Below are 27,148 nucleotides of genomic sequence, written 5' to 3'. Positions count from 1 at the left end.
TTTATTTAAGCGAAAATTTTATTTTCCAAATGTCTTTTACATGCATTACATGTAGCAACTTATTCTTCCAGAAGCCAGAATATCTAGCTTCGCAAAGCGGGGAGCCTTATGGCCGGGGGACGCCCTTCTTTTTTTTTAAGCCAGATTATTTACCATACAACCAAAATTGAACATAAAGAATACATATGATAAGTGATGGCAGAGAAAAGATGGAATGCCCGACCTGCCTACACCATAATTTAGGATAACACTGACATCACCCGACTGATAATGAAAGCAACCTTTATGTAATGACTGTAGGCACCTCCCTTCCAGTGAAGTCCTTCAACTTTGATATAGACAATGCCAAATCTAAAAAACAAAAAGACTCATTGAATAAGGAATATTTTATACAAATTTAGCTTATGAAAATGACACAGACTAACCTATCAATGGTTTGAGTGCCGTTTGGGCATCCACATTGTGTCTAGAGATGTCTGGCTCAAACTGTTCAATGTAAATTCTAATAGTTGCACCAGCTGAACCAGTTCCCTGTAAATATAAAACAAATAGTTATTTCCATCCCAGTAGCAAAAGACTTTGAAGAAGAAGATAAATAGATAGAAACCACGTACTGATAAACGGAATATGATCCTTGACCCATCTGCAAAAACAAACCTAACACCTTGCTTTGATGCCACACTTCCATCCACCTAAGCAATTGTATGAAATCTGAGTTAATTGACACAGCAAGCGCCTTTTTATATTCCACGTTTAAAAAAACCACAACTAATCAAGAATGAGAACTGTGGAAGCTGCTTGGACTTACAGGATCAGTGTATGCAAAGTCATCCGCAAACTTAAGGACATAATTACCTATCACAGAAAATTACCTTAACAACTAAATGTTTCAAAGAAAATTTGCTGTAAATTTAGAACGAGTTAGAACCCAAGCTTACCGTACTTCTCGCCTGCCTTGCTCTTTGAGGCCAGGTCTCTAAGATATTCAATCATTTTATTGGCACATTCAGATTCACATTCCTGATTATGGACTTGGATTTATCAAAGACTAGAAACATTTGGATAATGACACAGCTTACTCTAAATCCAGAGACGAACTTGCACAACTGTAACGGCAAAAACTTTGCAAGTATAATTCAAAATACATCCAATAATAAATGCTTACTTCATAATCATATCTAGAAAAGAAATTCCTTCCATAAGCTGCCCAATGTTCCTTCACAACATCAGAGACAGAAACCAATTTCTCTCCTGCTTTCTTGTCCTTGTTTCGATATGCAATAATTGAAAGCCAAGCTAACACAGCCCTGTCAATTTAAAATTTGAGCTATTACTCAGGAGCTTTGACTATTTATGGTAACAAAAAGAAAGGATGCAAATAAAAAATTAAATGAAGGATTATTCACTGTGACATATATGGTCCCCATACACAATCAAAAATTTACCAAGATCAACCTGCAAGAGGTGGTCTGACACTAACCAAATAAAAGAAGACAATAAGGTGCACTTGTTTCACAGGCTAAGGTTTTGTACAATTGGAATGGACCAAATATTATTGGACTAGATTGGATAGAATAATTATCCTATGCCACACTTGATCTGCCATCTATGAGGGATAGGTTTGGAGACAAAAGTGGAATTTTATTTTTTAGTTTTTTCCCCTTTTCCAATCCAACACTTCTGCTGGCACTGAACATAAGCTAAGAGTGCTTAGCCAAGTCTAGCCCATGAAACAAATGCACCCTAAAGAACAATTAGAGAAGCAAATTTGTAGGAGTAGGGCTATCGAAATATGTCCTATGAACACTGAAAAAGAAAACTACAATTTGCTTTATAAATGGGGCCATTATCTGGACCATTGCTGTTTTTTGCCAATAATGGCATCAAATTTAATATGAGGATTTAGTTAATCGGACCAAAAAAATGAAATTAAGGTTGTGAGTTCTTGTGTTGACTTTTAACCAAACCACAACACCAAATTCTGGGGTAGACTCTAGTCATAAAATATAAATTAAAAAAAAAAAAAAAAAGGCCGTACCCAGTGCACAAGGCTCCCACTTTGAGTGGGGTCTGGGAGAAGTGGATGTCGGCAAGCCTTACCCCCATTTTTGGAGAGGCCGCTCCCAAGTCTCGAACCCGAGACCACCCGTATCGAGGTGGAGGCACTTGCCATCGCACCAAGGCACGGCCTCTTAGTCATAAAATATTCAAAAGATAAATATTCATCAGGTTTGACAAAATTTCATGTGAACACTGCAACAAGAGGAAGATTTTTATTTTTATTTCTCAAAAAAAGCTTGATGGCACTGAGCATTGACAGTCCAGAAATAAAACATTCAAAATATAGAAGGAAATAATAAACATATTAAGAGTGGCAATCAGTAAAGATGGAAAAGAAAAGAAAATAGCGCATTCTTGAGAAACCATAGAAGTATAAAATGCCCCGTTTTGACAGGAACATGTCTAGGTTTGATTGTCCATGTACAACGAACATCAACAAATGAGTCAATAAGGAGTCATTGGATTGAAATTGAAGGCACTGGCAATGGCAGGAGGAAGGCAGTCAAGCATGGGACAAGGCAAAGCAAAAAGATAAGATGACCTATGGTTTTAGTATCTGTTGGCCAGCATAGGAAAGAATTTAATACTTCACTAAACTAAGTTTACAAACACTTCTGCAATGCAAAGTAAATTACTGCTAGCAAATGTACACAATTACCAAATGCCATCCTTCTCACGAATGTGATCAGAACCTGTCCCAAAACTTTCCTCCCCGCAAATTGACAACTTCCCAGCATCCATAAGATTCCCAAAGAATTTCCAACCAGTGGGGACCTTAACACAAAAGTATACATTGTTAGAACATACTTTGTCAGGTATCAAAATGTATCTATCCCACTGCAAGTAAATCACTTCATAAGCCATCAAAGTAAAAAAATAGTTCAGAAAGTGAAACCTCAAAGAAAGGAAGATTCAATCTTTCAGCAACGCGATCAAGAGCACCACTTGTTGGCATAGATCGAGCTAAACCCTACCAAATTGAAACAAAGAGCTAGTTCACTGTCTTCTACCAACTTTTTTGTGTGTTCTGGGGGTCGGGGGTGTTGTTGAAAAAGAAATGAGGCTGAACAACTGTCATACCTTAGGACCACCTTGGAAGTACGGGATGGCATCTTGTGCATTTGCTGCAATAATTGCAACAGAATCTGAAGGAGTAACAAAAAACTCTTTACCTAGAATCATGTTTCTATCACCATCTCCTGAATAATGATAGAGAAGATATCAATTATGGTTCAACACAAACAAATATCCCAACACCAGCTTTCGTATTTGAGACCAAAAGAAAATATATAATAATGTCAAACGAGGGATAAAAATGGCATCATCACCATATAGCTAACAAAATAGGAATCAAAAAGTTTAACTTGAAACATGTTAATCGTTTCCTTCAACTCTAACATTGCCTAGACCATGCATTATCAAACAAAGCATTGAGTAGAACACATGAATATAAATATGTATATATGTGTGTGTGTGTGTGTGTGTATTATTCTTCCTCTGACAGCCAAGCATACACCAAGTGGCAACATAGTCCTTAAAGCTCTTGTTTTTCCCTCCTTCCTTGCCCAATATCATTTCAAATGCATGTTCTCTACCAGACATTTAGAACCCCAAACTGAAGGTCAAACACAAGTTTGAACATCCAATACAAAACGTGGTAATAAATTGTGAAACCAAATTTGCACTAATGCTAGCATTCAGAAAAGAAATTGACATGTGATGGCGATACAACATTAGGCCAGCAAGCATGTAGCTACTATGGGAATCTAAACCCCTAGATACATAGCACATAGAGTGTAGCATGGGCAACTATATAAAGAAGCTTATCTGTGTAGAAGGACATGCTAACAAGCAAAACCATGTTCTGCACCTCTTGTACATATCCACACTCTTAAAATGGATTCTTAATCTTAATGTTACTCCAGTGCTCTGTTGAACAAGCACATTGTTTACAAAGAAAAAGTATAAACAAATAAAGATATGACTTTTATTGTGTTAATGAATATTATGAGTCAAATATAACGAAGAAAGATTCATGATAGAGATATGTCTCAAACATTATAGTAGACTTGAACATTTCTGGAATAAAATATGCAATATATTGAGAATTGTTAGAGGAAGAAAAGGAAGGTGTTGAGTATCTTCTTTGATAAGTAAAGTGTAGGAGATTAAAATAAGGGGTGCCAAGGGGGACAGCAACCCAAGTACGAAACAAGGGCCAAGCTGCATGTCAAAAAACTAAGCCCAAGAAGAGAGATGGGGAGGAAAGGGAGGATATCAGATCTTCAAACGATATAATGTCATACAGCATTTTTGCTGATAAGGGATAATGTTGTATAAATTTATATAACACTTAATGTTTGTCTTACATAGCATGTTTATACAAGTAAAGCATTTAATTATTTATGTATTGATTTCTGGTTTCTATCATATTATATTCACACGTGATTTCACAATTCATCTATTTTAAAGTCTCCATGTCAAAACCAACATTACTCCTGTGCCTTTGTGACATAGATTAAGCCTAAGCATAAATGTCAAAAATATAAAAAAGAATAAAATTATGTAAAATAATACAGTATTCTTTTTAAGTTAATGTAATATGGTGAGGAATTGAAATATTGAAATCTACTTGTCCACACCACTGCTAATGAATAGTCTGATGAAAAGTGCAGAAACCAATATTAGCCAAGCAAGCTGAACCCATTCAAGCTTGACTGTGTTCATCAGGGAATGGAGATTGAACTCAAGTTCAGCTTCAGCCAAAGAATACTATATATATAGCCGCTCATTCTCTACATGCTTGAGCTTTTAGAGTAAATAGTTGTTCCACAAATACAACGAATAGGAAACTGGAAATCACAGGTTGAAGCTATTCACAAATATATTGTTGATCTAAACACTCCACAAATAATTCTTAACACAATAAACAACTCCAAAAGAGTCTGGTAGCATTGAGCTTAGCATAAGTTGGGTTTGACCCACTACAGAAGAGAATTGGACATCAAGATTGGTGCTCAAGTCAATTTATAAACTTCTTATTAAGTTGAGCCCTAGCTGCTCAATTTGTTCAATAGCTGTACTTCATTACAGGTTAACTTAAAGTTAGCTCTTCATCTTTTATACAAATGATAAAGCCTTTATGGTTTATCATGTGAACAATATAAGCTCTGCATAGCATAATTTCCACATCATATACAATGCAGCAAAACAACAAAAAATTTAGGAGCTAAGACCTCCATGGGAATTATTGTTTCCATTGTTTATTAGTCGTCATCAAATAGACGCCTATGTTTTAATAGCCTACATTGAAGAATTGACTCCAAACAACTCCAGTGTCGAAGGTCAACTAGATTTTTATTTGCCTCATGAAAAGAATTGTTTCTCTCTTTCTGTCATCTTTCTACACTACTATTATCATCTTTACCTAGTTCTCTAAAAAGAATATTTTTATGATAAGTAAAAGGGAGAAGAAAATCAGGACAGGGTGAGATGGTACAGATTGCTTTATCAAAGCACAAGATTACAAATAGAATTATAGAAGCACCGAACAAGGAGCATAATGGTCACATTGAAGGTGATACAATGACAAAAAAGGATGACAAGAATGTGGATTGAATTTGTGAAAAATGGACATAGACAATATGATTCAGTAGAAAAATAATACCCTAGATGGAGCAAAATTTTCAAAAATTATTCATACAGTAAAATTTGTATATTTGAGATAAGATTTGCAGGTTGATTATAAAAATTATAATTGTTAAAGTTTGATATATTTTGTTGGTCCACAACCTAACAGCTTAAGCTTTTAGGTAAAGTGGTAATCTAGCATGGTATCGGAGGTAGTTACCAAGAGGTCCTAGGTTCTAGTCTTGTTGCCCACATTTTCTTGTGTGCTGTTTAAAAAATTATTTATTCCTAGTAATGGGTGTTATTTATAGTGTGTTTATCTCTCCTCATGCTGTCGGTCTACTTGTGCCCCGCACGCGGGGGGGTGTTGTGGGTGTTAAAGCTTGATATATATTATTGGCCCACAACCTAACAACTTATTCTTTTAGGTAAAGTGGTAATCTAACAATAATTTTAAGCTTCTAGTTGTTTCCAAGTTTTCTGCGCAAAACCATGCTGACAACCTCAAGGAAATATGCTAGTCCGGAAAAAATGTCTACAAACAACAACACATATAATGTACGGGAAAATACTCTTACACCCCCTAAACTATCTATCATGCCACAAATTCTCTCCTAAACTTTTCAAAAGATTCTAAAACCTCTTAAAATATATCTTTAGTTATAAAAGACCCCTTCTACTAACAAAAACCATAAATTTTAATGGATTAGTAACATGTGTGTGACACGACTAATTAATAATTTTTTTAGACAAAATTATCCTCATAAAAATTTTAATTTATGAACATGATTGAGAAGCCTGCCTGTCACACGCCTTCCACCTACTTTTTTTTCTTTTTTCTCGCCTTTTGTTGGAATGAAATTACTCGTCCATCAAATAACAAAAACAATGAAATTAAACAACAGATTGTGTTACAAAAATATAGCACAAAAAAACAATCGAAGAATTGCTCCCTCATATTATTAATATAGATCAACATAGAGATATTTCAGCAGATATCGTAGGTTCCAACAGTTATATAACAAAAACTAAATTAGTTTCTAGAATATTAAATGAAAGTCAAATGAAATAATTGTCCAACAACCAATAACTAACAATCACAAACTCCAACAATTTTTCCATCAACGTAGGGTCTGTTTTGTATCATTCCTGTTTTCTATTTTTGTTTCTCTACAGTGAAGAAACATATTATGAAAACATGTTTATTCACGTTGTCAATTTTCTATTTCTATTATTGATTTTCAGCTTTTTAAAATAATAATAATAATAATAATAATAATACTAATAATAATACTAATAATAATAATAATAATTAAATTAAATTAAAAAAAAAAAAAGCTAAAACCAAGTTTTATGGTTTTCAATGTTTTCGCAACTTTTGCCAAAATACTTTGATATCCAAAATTAACTTTAGTCAATTAAATAATTCATTTTTTACATAATTTTTAATTAAAAATAAATAAAATGGCCATATGTATTTAAAATAGATTTAAATGAAAATGTTAATCGATTTTTTAAAAAATTTTAAAAATATAACAAAATCCATTTAGAAAATTTTTTTTACTATTTTTCAATTGTCATGTACAATATGATCATTCTTATAAAGTCAATTCTGAAATATAATGACAACGTAAAATAATTATAATTTTTATTTTTATTACAATATTTCCAATTTGTATTTTTTTTGAACCTTTATTATTTTAATCATATATTTTAATTGTTATTTAATTCAAGGAAAAAATGATCACTTGTTCAATCAAGTTTTTAATTTGTTTTACTTGTAGAAATATTAACCAAATAATTTCAGTTTTTGTTTCTGATTCTGGTTTATGTTTCCATTATTTTTGACAATGACACCAAACAGCCCCTTAATTAATAAAAAAAAAAAGCATCAAAATTGTATTAAAATGTATCAAAAATGTCCAAAAAATATAACCATCACAAACTCCCATGAAAGTATCCATGTCCTGCAAGTCCTTTTTAGGTAATTAGTTTGTAGGATGCTTGTGTGTTCCCTAGACTTATAAGGCAAATTTTTCCAAAAAAGTATTAATTCTTTTGATGTGCCATGCACATGTTGCTAACTCGTTAGATTTAATAATTTTTTTTCTAATAGAAAGGTCTTTTATAACTAAAAATATAGTTCAAAGGGCTTAAGCTTTACTTAAAAAGTTTAAGGGTCATTTGTCACATGGTAGATAGTTCAGGAGGTGTAAGTTTATTTTCCCTAATAATATATACAAATATATAAATAAATGCCAGAATAGATGAACAGAAGTTGCAATCTTATAATCACTGAACCAACCATCACTTGCAGCTCCAAAATCAGGTCCGTTATCGCCAAACATGATATTGACCAATTCTTTTGCATATCTGTCTCAAAATACAAATCAATATTAATGATAGTTCATTATAATGACAAGTCCAGTCAAAAATGGAATTCACTTTCTTACGTGAGATTAGGATCTGGATGACCATGCCCAAAATCTTCCAAAGGCACTCCATTTGAAACTGAATCCTACATGATGTTCCTAACATCTATGGTCAAGGGCTTCAACATCAATCAATTAAAGTTTTCTTTTGTTGTGATTAGATTTAAGTACAACAGACCGGACTGGCTCCTAGCTTGTCCACAAAAATGGGTGTTGCATAAGCGCCCGTAACAGCATGCATAGCATCATATATAAACCTGGCCACACGATATGAAATAATTCATAACAGAAGCCGCAAGTTCAATTATCCCACATGTAAAAATCAAAACCATATGGGAGACACAAAATAATCAAAGCAACAAAATTCAATCATGCATGTACACACACACACACACAAAAACACTAATCTGCTTAAGCCACCATGCTTAAAAAATTAATAGAAAATATTAAGTGGTTTAAATTAAGAAATACAAAAGAGAAATGGAGGGGAAGGGTAGCACCAAGAGACAAGACAAGAAACTTGAAAGCTAACCATTTAAATTTTCATTTAAAAAAAGCAAGGAAGGTGAGGGTAGCTGAACAAACGACAACAAAAAGAACTTAATCAGGTAGACTGGGCATACATTGGACACCAAATGTGGATTCTGGGGCAGCATCAAGAACGACAGGTGCTAATATTTCTACCCCACCCCCTCCTTCCAAAAAAAATGATAAAGATAAAGAAAACTAATGAATCCTTTAACCAGCCTTTGAGTATGGAAAAAGTGATTTAGCTCATTTCCAGAAATAAATCGCCTTATAATACAATTAATTGCAAAGATTATGGAGTACCCAAAAAAAAATTGTTAGCATAGCAATTACAATGTCCAGAGTGTGTCCCAAAGGTCAACTGCGAGACAGTGAGTTTTGAACTCAAACCATCAAGGGATTAGCTATATGAAATTCTTCTTTTATTATTTCCTATCAACTATATCTAGGGCAATATCATCCTCATAGCTCAAATTAATAGAAGCTTCTTCCAATGTCAAACAAGTTTTTCCATCAATAGCAAATAAAATTCTCTCCCTAATATAATGGTATTCAGCCACCATGGAATCAATTCAATAATCAGAATGATCAAACCTTCAAATAAAACAGAGGGACTCCCATGAAACTTGTAGTATGATGAATACCAATAAATTTCATCCCCAATCAACAAGTGGCAAAACAAGAAAAGAAGCGTGAGAACAACAGACTAACAGAGCCTATTTTAGCAAGAATTTTTTATTTAGATCAAACTTTTGGACCACCAAATTGCACTAATTTACCGATGTCCATTATTTTGTCAATTGGCTTACTTCAGAAGACCACTCTAGTTAGGCAAAGATAACGTTATTTAGGCAGGCAGAAAGAAATAGCATAATGACCATGACTTTCAAACATAAAAAATAGTGGGGATTGCTGCACATCAATTTTTGAAACTATGGTAATGACCCAACACTTAACAGAACAGATAGTTGTAGATTAGAATGGAGAGAAAAAAAGATTCACATAGCTGGATGTAAACAACAGGGGGAAGGTTAATATTGAGTCTAATTGAGATAAGATAGAAATTTAACCATGAGAAAAAATACTAAAGCACCAAACATGGATGCACACATTTGACAATAAGATGGCCCAAAATCACAAATGGATATATATGTTCATTTGACAACAGCACCTCTAAAATGCATCTTCCTTCGTGAAAGTAAACACAGCAAAAAATATAACAGGCATGCTTATCTAGAATGTGGATCATCGTGATGCGTGAAATGTGAACAGAAATACAGATCATGGGCTAGCATGGTACATAATGCCACTTTTTAAATGTGGGGGTAGGCTCTTTTAGTGTCCATAATCAAAATTTACGAGCACAATCTGCTTTAAAAATATTCAAAGAGGCACTAGAATGTCATGGTGTTCTAAAGAATCACAGAAATGGGGCACTGTAATTTTGAGTTCTCTATCATATTTAATTGGCACATAATTTCCAGTTCTGTATCATATTTAATTGGCACATTCATCTCCAATCCAATGCTGCATGTTAGGAACTGGTAAAAATAGTGATATTCCCACATATTCCCAAGACATGGTATTGGAACTATCGTGTTCCAAATAATTATTATCCAAATTTTGGAATGAAAGTAAATGAAGCACCCCATATAACCAAAATACTAGTCAATCCCACATGCCCAACAGACAAATTGCATACCTGAAGTCTGGTCGTGCAAGAAGATTTTTGATAAGCTGGAAATCAAATACATTCTGCACAGATCCCACACAATTATTAACATATAGTCCAGATGAATGTCATCCTAGAATTCCAAAGCATTTTCTGCTTCTCACCTCCATTAATTCCAGATAGTCAGACACTGGATCTACTACTTCAACACTGAAGTTCCCATACGATGTAAGCCCAAGACAAGAAAGGTCGACATCTGGAATGTCCGCTATCATAATTTCAGAAATCTGCATAGAGCCTAGATTATTTGAACATCAAAGCCTATTAATTAGGGATGACATATTTCAATTTATGCCCGAATGTGGTAAACACCATCCAATTGCACTTGAAATTTTATTACACCTAATTTAACATGTAATTTTGACTATACAAGACAATTCATAAGAGATGCAAAATGAGAGAGGATGCCTGAGATTGGAAAAAGGTAATTTGGAAAGCAAGAGTTCTCCCATAAAATATAGACATTCAATTGGACTTTGTTCTGAACTGAATTTAATACTAAATTGCTAACAGCTTATTCCCCAGATAATAATTTGCAGTTAAGAAGACCTAACTAAGATGCTCTATCCAGATATTTCTGTGATGTGTGTAGCCTCCAAAGAGCTGAGTGATCATTTCCTTTTTCCATTGCAAGTGGCTAACTAGTTTTGGTGCAAGCTGTTTGCTATTTCTTGTAAGATGTGAGGACAGCAAGTGCAGGTGATTTTATGAGGGTGAAGTTTTGGGGCAGTGATAAGAGTAAGCAAGGGCAGGTGTTGCAGCAATGTGTTTGGTTTGCTATGCTTCAGGTTCTGTGGAAGGAACAATAAAAGCTTTATAGATCAAGATTCTTTGCTCTCGAATAGAGTGACTCTCATAGCATCTCTTCTTTGAGCTTAGCTTTTGAAGTTTTCATGGGAATCACTTTTTGAGTGATTTGCAAACAAATTTAGGACAGATCTAATCTAATTTTTCATTTTGATTGGAGGACTATTTGCTCTCCCTTATTAGTATTCCTCTTTCTTAATAAATTTATTTGTCTATCTAAAAGAAAATGGAATGAGAGAAAGCAGAGCATCACAGGAGTAACACCTCCTACCAATCCAACATTATGGGTAGAATATGAAAGGCAGTGAAGAGGGGATGAAGCAGGTCATGACAATTAAAAATACTGTTGAGGAAGGATGAAAAAGAACCTACACTGAAGGATAAACAAGATAACTTGCCCTAGGGATTAGATAAGGGCACTACATATAGAAGCCAGAGTTCAAAAAACCCATCTACAACCAATTAAGTAAATATATTTTCTGTTCCCAGAAATATGTGGATGAAACAAGTAAGGTGAGTGATTTAATGAATATGGAGATTCCAGGCTTTGGTTAGAGTGAAGGTTTTGTATTAGCGTGCTCAGTTTGCATGTCCATGGGTTATGTAGAAGGAAAGGAAACATTGAATTTTCAAGGATCAAGTTACAACTTGCTCTTTAGGAAGCATTTCTTTTAGCTTATCTTTACACTTTACCCTCCAGTGTTTATAGGGGTCATTCTTTAGTTCAAATGATTAGCAGGGATTGGACGTCATCTCTCTCATTACTCTTCCACGATTATTCCAAGAGGACATCTTGCTCTTCCTTTTGTTGTATTCTCTTCTTAACAAATTTCTTTCTTGTCCAAAAAAAGGGCAATGGAGACATGGACTACCATGTGGAATCATCCATTACTTCAGAAAAGTATTGATTATTCTCCCAACACAGGACCATAGACTGGAGCTTAGGAATGTACTAGAATACTGTACAAGTATTCAACATTTTCAGAAATTATTTTTTTATGCATCAGTTGAAAGTACACGAGTCATAAGAAGCCATCACAGTTGTTGCAAGAATTGAAAGCAACAGCATTCTCCCATCAGTACTGTATTGACAGATTGCTCACAAGGTTACCTAAGACCAAGTGTCGAGGTCTTAAGAGTTTTGCGACCCTAATACATGGTATGGTGTATGATTCTAACTTCGAGGCAAGATCAGTTTACCTGGATGTGACTATGTGGTTGTCGCAGGGATGGAATTCAGTAAGTCACTGTGACGTTGTGGTTGGCCCAAATAGTACTGATGGTGGTGTTCTCGAACTTTAGATGTATGAATTAGATCCTAGTTACACGTGTGTGAATGAGAATACTTCAGAGACATTACTTTTGAGAGAACACCAAGTCAGCAACCTACCTCCCCCGATATCCTATTTGGGTGCTAAGTGTGCACCCTAAGGAGCACTCAAAGGCGGGCTCTTGACATCGAGGGGTGTCCAAGGCTTCCTTATGAGATTGGAAGCCCCATGGATTATCCATTTGGGAATGAGATTGCGCACCACTCTCAATCCAGAGGCTTGATGTCCGTCCCTCCTTGGCCGTTAGCTATCTTGTTGGGTGGAGTCATTCTAGATCCAATTGGACTATCGAGGAGTGTTAATCCTTTATGTGTCCTACTCGAGTTGTGTATAGTATCACTTCCCCTCACCCCAGCTAGTAGGTGGTAAGTCATAGGTACACTGACAAAAGGTTGTGTTATGGGGATGAGAGTTACCCTCAGTATTGGTGGAATGTGAGTTTATCTCCCTTACCATTCAAGTCTGGGTTCCTCTATGATGACCTCAGTTGGATCAAAGGTTGTTGAACCATGAGACTTGACCACTGGGTTAAACATTTGAGTGTTTTCCTTGGGTAAGGATGAGTACGGCTGGGTTGGACTTGATGTAGTCTTGCCACCGCACAAACATAACTTCTTGACACTAGTAGATCTGGAAAAGGGTGATTCTTTTTGGCCATTGAGATCTCCACGTTCATGACACCAAGCAATTTTACAATATTGAAATATTCTTCCAACAATGTGCATCAAACTTCCAACACCACATCAACATAATGGAACATCAGTGTAGATATATGCAGCATGTACACAAGACATGGGATACAGACATCCAATGCAATAAACATGAGAAATGTAGAACACCAAAAAAGAAAAGAGATGGGATAATATTATTAATTAATTAACATAAATGCCCATGCAATTCTACCACTTGTCAGCATTAACTGTGATTAATTCATCTAAAATTCTTGGTAGTAACTTGGAGCTTAACTTTCAACAAGCATTCTGCCCACTTTAACTTTTTTTTTTCCCTTTTTTGATAAACAAAGAATTATATTAATGCAAGAAAGAAGGATTACAATCAAGAAAACAGAAAAGGAAAGAAGAAAAACAGGTAGGACAAGCTATCCACCTGCTACAATAAGGAAGCAACTAAACAGGAAGCAAATACCAAAGGTAGCAAAGCAATTCAAAAGTAGAACCAGCCAATCCAGCTGCATGTCTTCCAAAGAAACATGCCAGAAGAATCCATTAGCCAAACCCCAACAAGGCGCTAAAAAGACCACTCTACTCCAAAGCAAATTACTGGAAATGGAAACACTTTTAAGGTAACATTTGGAAATGGCAACCACTCTACTCTGATAGTCCGATACCACTTGATATAGACCAAAGGTCCATCACATCAATTTCAGTCCAACTCTTTAAAAACATTAAAACTAGATCATAGGATTCTATTTATAGGCCTAAAAAATTGGAGAACAAGATAATTAACTTACGAACCTAAGACCCTGTTTGGTTAAGTTATTCAATACAATTTTCTGAATCCAAAAACAAAGGAAACAGGAAATACAACAGGGGGGGGGGGGGGGGAGGCATTTGATTATTTATTTTTAGAAAAACTACTTTTAGGATTATAAGATTATATCCTAAAAACACCATTCTTGTTGGGATTCTACAGAAAGATGATATCTAAAGCTTCCAAATCTTTCTCCTCCCATCAGTCATGTCCCACCATCCTCCTCTTCCCTCACAGTCACCAACTGCTGCAAGATCAGCTCCCAACTGCCACTACGACCAGCCTGCTGCTGATCACCGCTGACCGCCACCACCGCTAGACACTGGACACCAACAGAACAAGAAATGGAAGAAGAAAATATTTTTTGGATATCCAAAAATGCATTCTTTATTTTCATTTTTAGAAAATTAAACTTGAGTTTAATCATCCAATTGTATTTTTGAGAACAAAATATGCATAATACAACTTATTATTTTCATTTTGAAAACAAGGATCCAAATACAAGTTATTGGATCCTTAACCAAATGGGACTTAATAAATTCAAGGAATCCAATAGGTTTGGCAATGAAATGTTGGTTGAGCATCTAAAATATATGAGAAAACTTAATTCAAAGTATGGGGAAAATAGTACAGAGTTTGTTAGACAGATAAAACAGGTTATAGGAGTGTCCAAAGAGCAATGATGAAGAATACATCCAATACAGGCATATCATCTTTGTAAAGTGTCCATACTACTTAGGTTGTCATAAAACCATCAAATTTTACAGCCAATATACTAAATTTGAATAGCATGCGTCCTCTTCAGTTATTCTAAGTTACTATTTCAAACAAGCTAAATAAAACAAAGCTCAAAAAGAATTCGATTTTTCTGTTTCAAACATGAAAATATTTTTTGCAAACAAATACTACAAAAAAACAAAAAATTATGCATATACATATATGCATGTATTTATGAAGTGAATGAGGCATGAAGTGCAAATAATTGTGAAAAGTAATAAAGTTGAATAAAACATAAACAAGAAATGTGATTAACTAAAAATGAGATTGTATTTTTTTTGTTTTTTACCAAAGGGGAATGGATATTGTAAATTTATTACAAAAAGAATGAAACAAATAGTTGACTAGACAACATGTAGAAATGCCTTAAATTCCAAAATAAATAAATAAATAAATAAAATAAGGGAAAAATGAAATATATAACATGAATTATTCGCCCTTTAAAAATCTATAGTCCTTTAAAAAATTCTAAAAATTTTAAAAAAAAAAAAAAAAAAAAAAAACACCGGAAGGACACAAGGAATAAATATAGGCACAGATACATACGGATAGAGTATTCCCGTAAATCTTGTCAGTGATAGATTCAGGTGCAGGTTGCCCGCTGCTGTAATTAAACTGCAAAATCAATAGTAAAGTCAATGGTATTTTGCATCAGAACATGTCAATTAGTGGATTAGCAAAAAACTAGAGCATAATGACTTCATTTGAACATGAATTTAATTTTAGTAAACATAACAACAACAACAAAACCAAGCCTTAGTCCCACTAGGTGGGGTCGGCTATATGAATCATTTTCCGCCACTTTATGCGATCATGGACCATTTCTTTTGATAGATTCAAGGATATTAAATTCTTACTCACTATCTTCTCCCAAGTTATTTTAAGTCTACCCCTACCCCTTCTATTGCCCCCCACAGTAACTAACTAAATCACTCTTTCTCACAGGTGCACTATGTGGCCTACATTGCAAGTGTTCATAACATCTGAGTCATCCCTCCTTTATCTTATCTTCTATAAGAACTACACCTAACTTACCACGAATATTTTCATTTCTTAATTTATCTTTAAATGTTATACCACTCGTCCATCTAAGCATTTTCATCTTGGAAACTTTTACCTTTTGGATATTATATTTCTTCGTTGCCCAACATTTCGATCCATATATCATAACTAGTCTTATAGCTGTCTTATAAAACTTCCCTTTCAATTTTGAGGGTATTCTACAATCACAGAGCACACTCGAAGCACTTCTCCATTTTACCCAACCTGCTTTAACTCTATGCATTACATCATCTTCAATTTCTCCTTCATCTTGCATAATAGATCCAAGGTATCAAAATCTACAAGCACTATTTATTTCCTCATCATCAAGTTTAACTTTGTCTCCAATATTCCTTCTATCATTACTAAAATTACATTTCATATATTCTATCTTATTTCTACTTATCCTAAAGTCTCTAGATTTTAAAACTTCTCTCCATAATTCTAACTCAGCCTTTACTCCGTCCCTAATTTCATCAATTAATACAATATCATCCGCAAACAAAATTATAAAAATAAATAAATAAATAAAACAGCTGTTTTTCTTGCATTGTGCATAAAACAGCAAAATACTTGGACCCATGTTAAAGAATGAACACCAGCAATTCACCTTGATACCCCAGTCATATTCGGGCCCACCAGGATTATGGCTTGCACTCATTATAAAACCACCATTTGCCTGTGGAAAATAAAAGTTTAATGGGGGGAAAACCAGTAATATCACAAGTAGCCCAACAGCAGAAAACAAAGGAAACATATTCACATGCTTACCTTCCTGTTCCGAATAACAGCAGAAACAGCTGGTGTTGACATGATACCTTCCCTGAAAGAATGAGTGTATCTTTTATTTTCAGTACATGAAGACAATCAAAAAAAAAACAAAGCAAAATGGCTCTGCAAATTAAAAATACTCATGGTGTTGTATGAAACCCACTGTGCAGCTGAAGAAAACAAAATTATGAACAAACTTTAAATGTGAACAAAGAAGCCTGTGATGCAGGGCAGCATCAAAGAACTACAGCCAACACATAATTTGGGAGAGAGAGAGGGGAGAGGAGAAGGGAGGAAGAAGAAGAAAAATAATCACAGGTCCACTTTCAATTCAAACTCAACAACCTACTGCTACATAGCTTTCACACAATATTTATAAGAAAGCCAATAATACAAGAAATTGCATATATATCCCTGAAACTAGATGAAATTATAAACAAAACCATAAAAATATTACAAACAAGCCTCCAAATATGCATAATCCTATACAAATTAAACTAAACACAATAAACTATTAACTAAACCCAACAATCCCTAGAGCCACTTCTTTAGAATTAGTCTCCAGCAAGGGATTAACCATAGTTCAGCTTCTTGTCCTACATCAAATCTCCCACAGTTAGAAAAAATTTGGCCTTGACTTTTGCAATGTTAGAGGATCAAAAGTAAGAAACAAACTTGAATTCTTTGAAAGCCGGTGCTTGAGCGATGCAAGAAACCATGTTCCATTGGCAGCACTATAGACTTGAATTGAGAATGGGCATCAATGAACACATTAGACATGAAAACTCAGCAATAGGAATGTTTGAAAGATTTTGGATGTCTTCAAAGTTCAAACACAAGCATTTCCTTTCTTGTTATGTCTTCAAGTCAACTTTGACATGGTCAATAATGTCTCTTGGTTGGTTGGTAGAGCGGGTGATCTTCTTATCTTTATAATGAAAGAAATGTGTTCTCTCGTCCTTGAGTCACACCCACATCATCCAACCAAGGAAAGCCAAGGAGTAAATGGCCAATATTCATGAGTATGATATCACATCAAACTTTATCAAAACAATCATCCTTTTTGATAGAAACCAAAAATATTTCAAAAACATGTAGATTAATCAACCCATGATATCTCATAAGGCTCTAGGTGAGGTTCTGGATGATGTAGCATACAAGTGACCCCCCATTTATAGAAACCACATTCATAGGGCATCTTCCATCAATGATGATTTTGCAGACATTTTCTCCACACTTTAGAAAAATGTGAAAAATGTTATATCCTCATTATTTTCAAAGTGGAGTATTTTTGGCATGCCCCGTGATTTTTGCCTCCTTGAGAGAGATTTTTCCATGTCAAATATGGGGTGTTATGCTGTAAAAACCAAACCCGAGATATGAGGATTGACTAAATAGCGAAAGGGTAAAAAGGTAAATTTTGTAGGCTTCGTCGACAAAGTCATTGTTCTCATCAACGAAGACCCCTCATACTCTTCGTCGCCGAAATTCAGAGCCTCATCGACAAAGAGATACCGAACATGTTGTAAAATATCGAAATAGGGTTCGTCGCCGAAGGAGCCGGTTCATCGACGAAATGTATGAATGATTCGTCGACAAAGGCGCTGTCTCGTCAACGAGGTTGGCCGGGTCAAAGGAGCTAAAAATATCCTATTTCATTGCTTCATGGTTAAGAAACCTCAAATTCTCTCTTTCTAGAACCAGCGGGATCTCTCTCTCTCTCTCTTCGATTCTTCGCTGTTCGTCACCTGATCCGACGATCCGATGTTACTATGTGGATCAAGAGAGGAATCTCATCGAGAATAGTGGACTAGATCTTTGTTTCGGGGATTTTCGGGTTTTGACCCCAAAATCGAGGCAAGGGTCCGATTTCAATTTCGTTTCAGTTTATATGTAGTTGTAAGAATTGTAGTGAAGTATAGTTCTTGGATGTTTAGGTTTTGGTGTCTCAGTTCGTAATTTTGGAACCATAGAGTTCGTATTTTGATATTCAGGAAAGGTAAGGGGATTCTGTTTATATCAGTTTATTTTTGAAATCGGGATCGATAAACCTGTAGTTTACGATCGTATGTATGTTTTGATTACTTATTTGGGAAAATCTATCGGGTGAAAACGCGAGATTTTCGGGTTACAGTTTTTGGGAAAATTTGGGGTTTCGCGTATCATCTCTGTTTTGTTGGAGAAACCATATGTTGTATTAAAATTGTAGTATTGAGATGATCGTACCCATATTTGTATTAAATTGTATTCTTGAACTCAAAACGATAGGATTTGTTGTATACCACATAAGTGTGGAATGAACTTTGTATGTAAAATATTCCAAGGTTTTTGTAAAAACGGTGAGGGGCGGCTAATTACCGTACGCTAATGAGCATAGAACATGAGTTCCAAAATTGTTCCAAGTTTTGTAAATCAGCTAAGGGCGGCTAATTACCGTACGCTGAATCAGTTAGGGGCGGCTAATTACCGTACGCTGACGCCATGTCTCGACTAATTACCGTAGGCAAGAGTGTCCGGCTCCATATCCGAGGGTGTGAAATATCGTCTGTTTGTTCCGGATGGTCACCGAAGGGTGTGAGCTACACCGTACTTACAACGGTATCGCTGTGAGGCTTTGGTTATCACAGGGTATCAGATGCTTGAGTGTGACAACACTAATCGTATGTTTGATATCGTATCAACTGGAACGCATTTGTGGAAAAATACTAGAACTGTATTGAACTGTATTGTACTATATTGTATTGTGTTATGTTTTACGCCGAAATAACACTCGTATGCCACACACTGATATAACCTACTTTCTTCCTTACTGAGAGGTGTCTCACCCCGAATATACAAATATTTTTTTTTCAGGTCCTTCGAGTAGCCGAAACTAACATCCTAGCGTCCGTAAGTGGGGGTGTCATTTAGCTACGTTTGGTACCTGAGTAGGTACGAGTTTTGTAACCGGGTTGTCAGTGTTGGGTTTTGTAGATACCCGGAGTATGTATTGTATTTTGGAATGTATATTTCCAGTTATGTATAGACTCTAGTATGTTATGATATATGTATAGAAAGAACATTTTCGCTGCGTATTTAATGATGTATGTGAATGTGTATAGGGCGTACGTGTACCCCACAGGGTTGGACCCTCATTCAGTGTAGTATCATGTATGTTTTAATTGATACAGAGACAGGTTAGGTTACTATAGTCACACCTAGGACCCATCCGGGGGTTCGGGGCGTGACATCTGCTGTTGCAATACTATTTTTCATTGTTGTCAGTTGTGATTGGGTGTGATTGATTGAATATTTTTGCCTAAATTGTTCTGATATTTTTTGTGTTCTTTATGTTGCACCTAACTATTTTGTTTATTTTTCTAGAATCTCAATAAAGTGGTATTAGAGAAAGGTTAGGTTCGTGTCAATTAAAATCAAGGCTACTTCTATTACCGTGATTAAATTGAGCAGTTCCACTTGAGCAATTTGGGAACTGCTAATGGAAGATATTTTGTACTGCAAAGACTTGTATGAACTTTAAAAGGTGGAAAAGCCAAACCTACTGATATGAAAGACAAGGACTAGGAAAAGATGAACCAAAAGCTAGCGGCACCATTTGGCAATGCTTGGATTTCAGTGTTTTCTATCATGTGTCTAATAAGATGTCTGCTGATGATTTGTGAAAGAAACTGGAGTCTTTATTATATTTATTAAAAAAAAAAAAGATATTAGAGATGAGGATTTTCTGATAAGGAAGCTTGTGAATCTGAAGTACAAGGGGTTCACATTATTGAGCACCTGAATGAATTTCAGAGTATGGCAAATCAGTTGGCTGCAACAAAGATGAAGATGATATTAGAAATTGAACTACAGACTCTATATTGTTGAGTTCTTTGCCCAAGAGCTAGGAAACTTTGATGGTGCCTGTCACTTCAGCTCCACATGGCGTACTGTCTATGAACATGGTTAACAAGCACATTAATCAATGAAGAAATGAGGAGAAAGGCTTTGACTATGGACATTGCGTAGGCTCTTGTCACAAAGAACGTGGGAAGAAGAAGGAAAAGGGGTCCAAACAACTGTGGCAAATCCAAGGCAAATGCGACAAAGTCTACAGGCAAGTCCCTGAACAGGCCAAGTATAGAGGCAAAGGCAAATGCAACCATTGTGGCCAGGAGGGCCGTCTAAAAAGAATTTGTCGGATAATAAACGATAATAACATGAAAGCAAAAAGAAGATAAATATGAGAAAAATAATGATGACAAAAACACAACTACTCTTCTATGGAGGATGAACAAGTGGTGGTTCTCTCCTTTGAAGAGGAGTGTTTGCATGTGGTGAATAGAGGGAGATTGAGCAAGTAGCTGATATTGCTGTATCCTACCATACTACTCACACAAAGGAGTTCTTCACCACATACAAGGATGTAGATTTTTGTATAATGAAAATGGGTGACGTTAGCCATTCCAAGATTGTGGAAACTGATGATGTTTGTATTAAAACAAATGTTGGTTGCATATTGATCTTGAAATGTGTGACATGTTCTTGATTTGCACTTTTGACATCTTGGATTGCTTTAGATCAACAAGGCATTGAAAATTACTTTGGTATTGGCAAAGAGCAAGCTCGCCAAGTGTTCACTAGTGGTTGCAAAAGAGAGTGATCATAGTACATACAAGTCAAATGCTACTATCTGCAAGAATGGACTCAACAAAGTATGAATCTTCACCAAATTAGAGGCACAAAAGGCTCACACAAGTGAAAAGAGGCAGCAGATTCTGACAGGGAAGACTCTCACAGTCCTTGCGATTACTGTTGCTTTAGCAAGCATCAAAGAGTCTCATTAGTGAGTCTTCTAATACAAAGACTAATTTACTTGACTTTCCAATGTTTAAGGTCCTATTGAGGTGGAGTCTTTAGGAGGCAACAGAGATTTTATTAATTTTATTGATGATGACTTATGCACAGTATAGTTACATTTAGACCAGGCATTTCAACTTCAGAATTCGCATGCTATGGTGGGAGAGAAATATGTAAGCTAAGGAAAGGGAGTACACCTCAAATGAGTTTTAAAACTAGTGCTTGAAGCATGGGGTACAGCATGAGATGATTGTTTCTGGTACCCCACAGCAAAGTGGCAGGGGATGAGATGATGAATCACGCCATTGTTGAGAAAATCAGATGCTCGCTCAAAATAGCTAAGCTGCCTAAGCCATTTTGGAGTGAAGGAGTACACACAAAGTGCTAAGGAAAGTGACATTTTTTTCTTTTTTTGCATGGCTGGCATCTTAGGGGGGCTAGTCCTGACAGGAGATAAACTGAGAAAGAGAGAGCTGGTGCTTGTTGACAGACGCTACTTATGCAACAAAAATGGAGAAGGCCCAAGCCACATTCTGTTTCAGTGCAATTTTGTGAGTGAAATCCAGAGCTTCATTTGACAATGATTCAGGATTACATAAGTGATGCCACAAAACATCCCTCATTTCCTTATCAATTGGAGGCTCAGGAGCAGTGATAAAAAAAGACACGATCTCTATATTTTAGTTTTTACTTTCAATTTTTTGTCATAAGCGTTATCAAATAAGTTTCTATTTTTTAATTTTATTTTTTTCAATTTTAAGACCAAAATCAAACAAGTTTCAGTTTTCAGTTCTGTTTCAACTTTTAGTCATAATTTCTTTTTTTATTCTTAGAATTTTCAGCAGAGATACTGGACAACTTTTTTATTTTACTTGCTGTTTGTGTGGAGCTCTGGAAATTTTACACCAAAACACCCCTATTGGATAGATGTATTTGATCTCTGACCTTGTTGGTGCCCTTCTAATAAAATTCTTAGACATACCCATCAAAAAAATGATAGATCAATGAAGCCTAAACAATGTGTATTGGCGGTGCATATAACCAGACCCTACTGGCACAGTTATTGGTTCAATAGAACTAGATTCACACAACAGTTCAACACTAAAATCTCCAACACTAAAATTTTCCAATCCAGTGCTGTTCTTTGACAAGGAAAAATGGCTTCAAAGGTTTCTCGGGTTGGTCATAACAATTCCAAGTAGAGAATCTCACGAGACGAACATGCTCTGCAAATATATTTAATAAAAGCATACCCAACAAAATGCCATTAATCCATTGAGCATTTTTAACATCGACTAGGAGAGCAGATATGGCATTTAAGAATAACTTCAACTACAGATACTCACTTGCCCACCAATATTTTGCCAACACCATTGCCCGCAGCAATTTTAATAATTATCTGAAGTTCAAATCCCAAAAGCAACGACAATAAGAGAGAGGGATTGATTCGTCCCAGAGTCAAAAGAAATGGAGAATTTGTTGTTAAAACAGTGTCTTTCAAAAAACAAAAAAAACAAAAACAAACAAACAAACAGAAACAACAACAACCTGAGCAGCCTCTCGGTTAAAATATCGACCATCGCCCCCTAACACCAACAAGCCATTCTTGAAATCCTCCGGCGGCAACGAATTAAACAATGCCTGCAAATCCGAAATCCAAATCTTTACCCAAAATCACAATGCATGATATCCATAAATGCCTAATCAATGCAAAAACAGTTCTCGGCATTCAAACCTGAATCCAATTCGCGAGGTAATTTTCTTGCATAAACACTTTAACCTAAACAAAGACAATTGACAAATAAAAATCGCGATTCAAAATTCAAATTCAAAAAGCAGAAGAAATTTGGCAAAAGGAACAGTGATTGCCAGTTTGCCACCTTCTTTCGAAGACCACTTGTGCCGGTCTTTTGGCCTTCAATAGACTTAGTCGGGACCGAACTAATCTGAACAATCACAGATACCATGATTTAGAATCAAACACAAATATATCTACGGATAAGGAGACAGATATGGAGATAAAGAGAGGGACCTTGATGCCCTCTACTGTAGCGGAGGGCGTAGAGGAGGATGAAAAGACTTTAATGGGGAGAAAATTAGGTGAGGATCTGAGAGAGAGTTTCGGGGAGAGGAGAGAGAAGGAAACGAGCGGAAGAGCGAGAAAGCCAGAGCCCGACGAAGAGAGCGGCGAGAGCTTGAAGGTAGAGGAGATGACATTGTTGACGGCGACAGCGGAGGCGGCAGGCATGACGGAGTGGCTGCTTCTCTCGCCCCTCTGTGGCAGAGAGAGAGAGAGAGAGAGAGAGAGAGACTGTGATCTTGGAGCAGAGGAAGATTGAAGTCTGGCAGATTGGACTTGCAGCGACGAAATCGCGACTGGTCGTCAAAAATTATGAGTACCGGTTACTGTCTCAGTGCCAGCGATGCCAACTTTATCTGGTGATCATGTCGTCCGTGAGCTGCTCCCTTTTTTCATTTCTAGATTTTTTAATTTTTTTTCTTTTGTTTTTTTTTTTAATATTTTTGTTTTTATTTTCATTACATTGTATTGAATATTGATCACGAATTGCTGGCAGTATCTTCCAATTTTTAATTATTGGAGGACAAACTTCCTTATTTAAAATTCAAAATTATTTCATCCCTTAAAGAAAATATGTGTAAAGATAATGAAAATTAAAAACAATAATTGAATAGATTTGGTTGACGGTTGTCACTTGTCAGCTGCATTATTTAAAACTTTTAATTGACTGTGATCACTCAAAAATGTGTCAAATATTTTTTATTTTAAATTTTCAAATAATTATAAAAAATGTTATAACTTTTTTTTTATTTTCAAAGTTTACATTGTAAATTTCTTTAAATAATCAAAAAAAATTATATTCAATCTTCTAACTAAAGGTTCATTTTTATAATAATTTTGGAATCTTAAGGTAAAAAATAAATTTGCTTTCCATAAGTAACGACAAATATTTTCATTACATCTTCACATATAATAGAAATCTACTCTTTGTGCAAGTGATTGGCTCAATTTATTGAGTTATTCAAAGAAAATTATATATGAGAGTACCTCATAATAATCTTAATTATTCATAAAGTAATTCAATTCATTTCAAGTAAATCTTGGAATAAATGATAAAAATATAAATTAAAGCATTTAAATTGGGACCATGCCTTCTTTCAAAGGCTAACTAATTTCTTGGGACAACTCTAAAAGCAAAGGTGTAACGCCCGATTTATGAAACCATTTTTTTTTTTACATCATACCTATCAAATCAGCCACGTCACCACCCTGATATCATACACATAACCCGACCCGCTATGAGTACCAAGTATACTAGTCATATCATAATCCAAATACCTAACAGCAAAAGTCACAGCACATATATATATGTATACCACAGCGAATACACATACCAGAGTATCATCCTACCCTATATATATGTACACACTTACATAACCCAAACAAATCATCCCCCAAAAACAACAAAAACCTAGGAAGACATACACCCCTAGATCAAACACTCACCCTATATCACAAGGCTCCCGCTCCACTCTACCTCGGAGCTCTTTCATCAGGCCGATCATGATTTCCTAAAATGTTTAATACTTAAGTGAGATAAATCTCAGTAAGACGGAATAAGTTATTGACAGTGTGTGGCAGTATGGGTGTAATTATAACAATATATATAATCTCAATCAAATCATAATATATCTAAGAAAACCAGTATGTGCATATACTCAAATATAAAACATAATTCTTATAAACTTTTAAAGTCATTCCCATTTCTATTCCTTTCCCCTTTTTTGTATCTTCCTTTCATTTTCTTCTTTTGTTTATTTTTACATATATCGTTTGTTCAGCCCATGAGTATCCTCAGTAACCATAATTGTAACGACCCAAAAAAATTACACCATTCTTTTTTTTTTAATAAAACACAAAAACTATTATGATATTCTTGTTATAGCATCTCAGGCCTCAGATGAGCACTGAGGTATTCATGTACATAATAGACACACCTATGCAGCAAAAACATAAGTCATACAACCATATATATACATACAATACCAGAATTGGTGTTATCAAACCATAATTACATTTTTACATCTCTCACTACAATATCATCATCCCAAAAATACAACCTTCTGTACACACTTACCCTATAAACAGGGCAATCAATGGGTCACTCTACCTGCGAGCCTGATCTGCTCTCCTAATTGGCTCACCTGAAAAATGTTAAAGTAATAGGGTGAGACGACGCTCAGTAAGTGGAAATATGCTATTACTAGTGTGTGGCGATCAAGCAGCATAACTAATATAATAATATCTGAAGTTGTATAAAACAGTAAATCTGTACAAAGTATATCATACATTCATCATAATTTAAAATATAATTGTGTCATTTGATTTACTACTTTTCATACTTCTAATATCATATTATATTATCAAATAATGTAAAATTGTATACGTATACATAACTGTGTTTTATTCCTGAAAATTTGTATATCATGATTTGACCCTTCATGACAGGGTTATGCGGCCCATAGGCGGGACTTAACTCTAGTTGGCCCACCAGGTAAGTCACTGTACTCTACCCTTCCTCAGTCCGGCCAAACTGCATCCTCTCCTAGGCACAGAACTGGACTACTACCTCGTCAAATTGGCCCCCTCAACCAACGAACTAAGGAGCTGCATCCACTCCGAGCACGGTTGATGGTACCCACACACTATCTGAGATATGTGGTTGCACTCTATTTGTAATAGCAACGGTATCGTGCTCTATTATCTGTATCTGTTTGTAATATTTTCACAGGGATTTGATACCATATATATATAATATTATAATCTTTCTACTGTTTTCATCATGTTTCCAAAATAACTATAACACTATAATTATGTACTAGATATACTATAATAGTTGAATAATATAACTGTAGCATCTGGATGTTATATTTGTATATCTGACTATATAATTTGTCTATATAATCTGTCTGTATAATCCGTTTGTATAATCTAAGTGTTATGGTATTAGGAAACATGACAACTGTAATGTACTATTCTGAATAAAAACTGTAATATACTGATCTAGTAAATATTTGTGTATATCAGTCTATATTTGTATATACTGTATAACATGATATGCTGGAGAAAGCTGTATAAGTTCTATATCAAATAAATATTTACTCAAGCCACACAAACATTAAAAACTCTTATTCTGTAAAAACTGGTTCATGAACTGGTATATATATAATCTCTCATAGCATTGTTAAAACTCCTAGCATAACATATTTCCCTTACCTAGTTTCTGAAAAACCCTTTTTTTTTTTTATATGGTCTTACACCCGCAGGGTTCCCCACTCAACACCCTGACAACCATATCTCCTAGAACAAAACATTAGTATTTTTTTGTATACTACATTTTCTTATAACTGTGAAAAAGGCAAATACCAAATAAAATGTCTTACCCTGATATTAGGATGAAATTCAAACCAGCCCTGCCAACGATCCGCTCCGTCAAACTTGCATAAAACTTTCCTAGGAGCATCATGGTGGCCTCAGATCGTCGAACCAGTGAGAAACGAAGTCGAAATCGAATAGAGAAGGGGAGAGGGTCGTTTTAGAGAGAGAGGATATTTTTGCGCCATTTCCTGCTGAAAAATCCGGGTTTTAGCTATTTATAACCTCAGATTCATCAACGAGACACATCATC

At 35.3% G+C, this 27,148-nt stretch overlaps 1 protein-coding gene across 1 annotated transcript; it reads right to left on the bottom strand.

Annotated features, from left to right (window-relative positions):
* On the bottom strand, positions 1–23,922 carry LOC131145979 (phosphoglucomutase, chloroplastic). The gene is made up of 22 exons (XM_058095182.1): positions 23,473–23,922; positions 23,321–23,386; positions 23,176–23,220; positions 22,989–23,081; positions 22,787–22,839; positions 16,602–16,653; positions 16,441–16,509; positions 15,336–15,404; positions 10,488–10,610; positions 10,354–10,406; positions 8,302–8,380; positions 8,145–8,209; positions 7,997–8,064; positions 3,142–3,260; positions 2,957–3,031; positions 2,720–2,835; positions 1,166–1,307; positions 939–1,020; positions 809–855; positions 615–692; positions 426–531; positions 1–351 (listed from the first exon to the last, which is right to left on the bottom strand). Exons 1-22 carry the CDS (start codon positions 23,686–23,688, stop codon positions 284–286), a joined length of 1,884 nt encoding a protein of 627 aa, XP_057951165.1. The 5' UTR covers positions 23,689–23,922; the 3' UTR covers positions 1–283.
* Positions 23,923–27,148: the final 3,226 nt, after the last annotated feature.

The sequence above is a fragment of the Malania oleifera genome, chromosome 13, assembly GCF_029873635.1.
Source record: "Malania oleifera isolate guangnan ecotype guangnan chromosome 13, ASM2987363v1, whole genome shotgun sequence".
Taxonomy (NCBI): Eukaryota; Viridiplantae; Streptophyta; class Magnoliopsida; order Santalales; family Ximeniaceae; genus Malania; species Malania oleifera.
The sequence above is the reverse complement of the archived record's forward strand: the minus strand, read 5'-3'. Positions and strand labels throughout refer to the sequence as shown.

Bases quoted from the DNA above. Each gene is read 5' to 3' on its own strand.
- LOC131145979 (XM_058095182.1), bottom strand. From the start codon at position 23,688: ATGCCTGCCGCCTCCGCTGTCGCCGTCAACAATGTCATCTCCTCTACC. The intron at 8,210-8,301 runs GTCTGTTGTACT...AACATCATGTAG, and splicing joins ACAAGCTAGGAGCCAGTCCG to GATTCAGTTTCAAATGGAGT. The intron at 1,308-2,719 runs GTAATTGTGTAC...TTAAATTGACAG, and splicing joins CGTGAGAAGGATGGCATTTG to GGCTGTGTTAGCTTGGCTTT.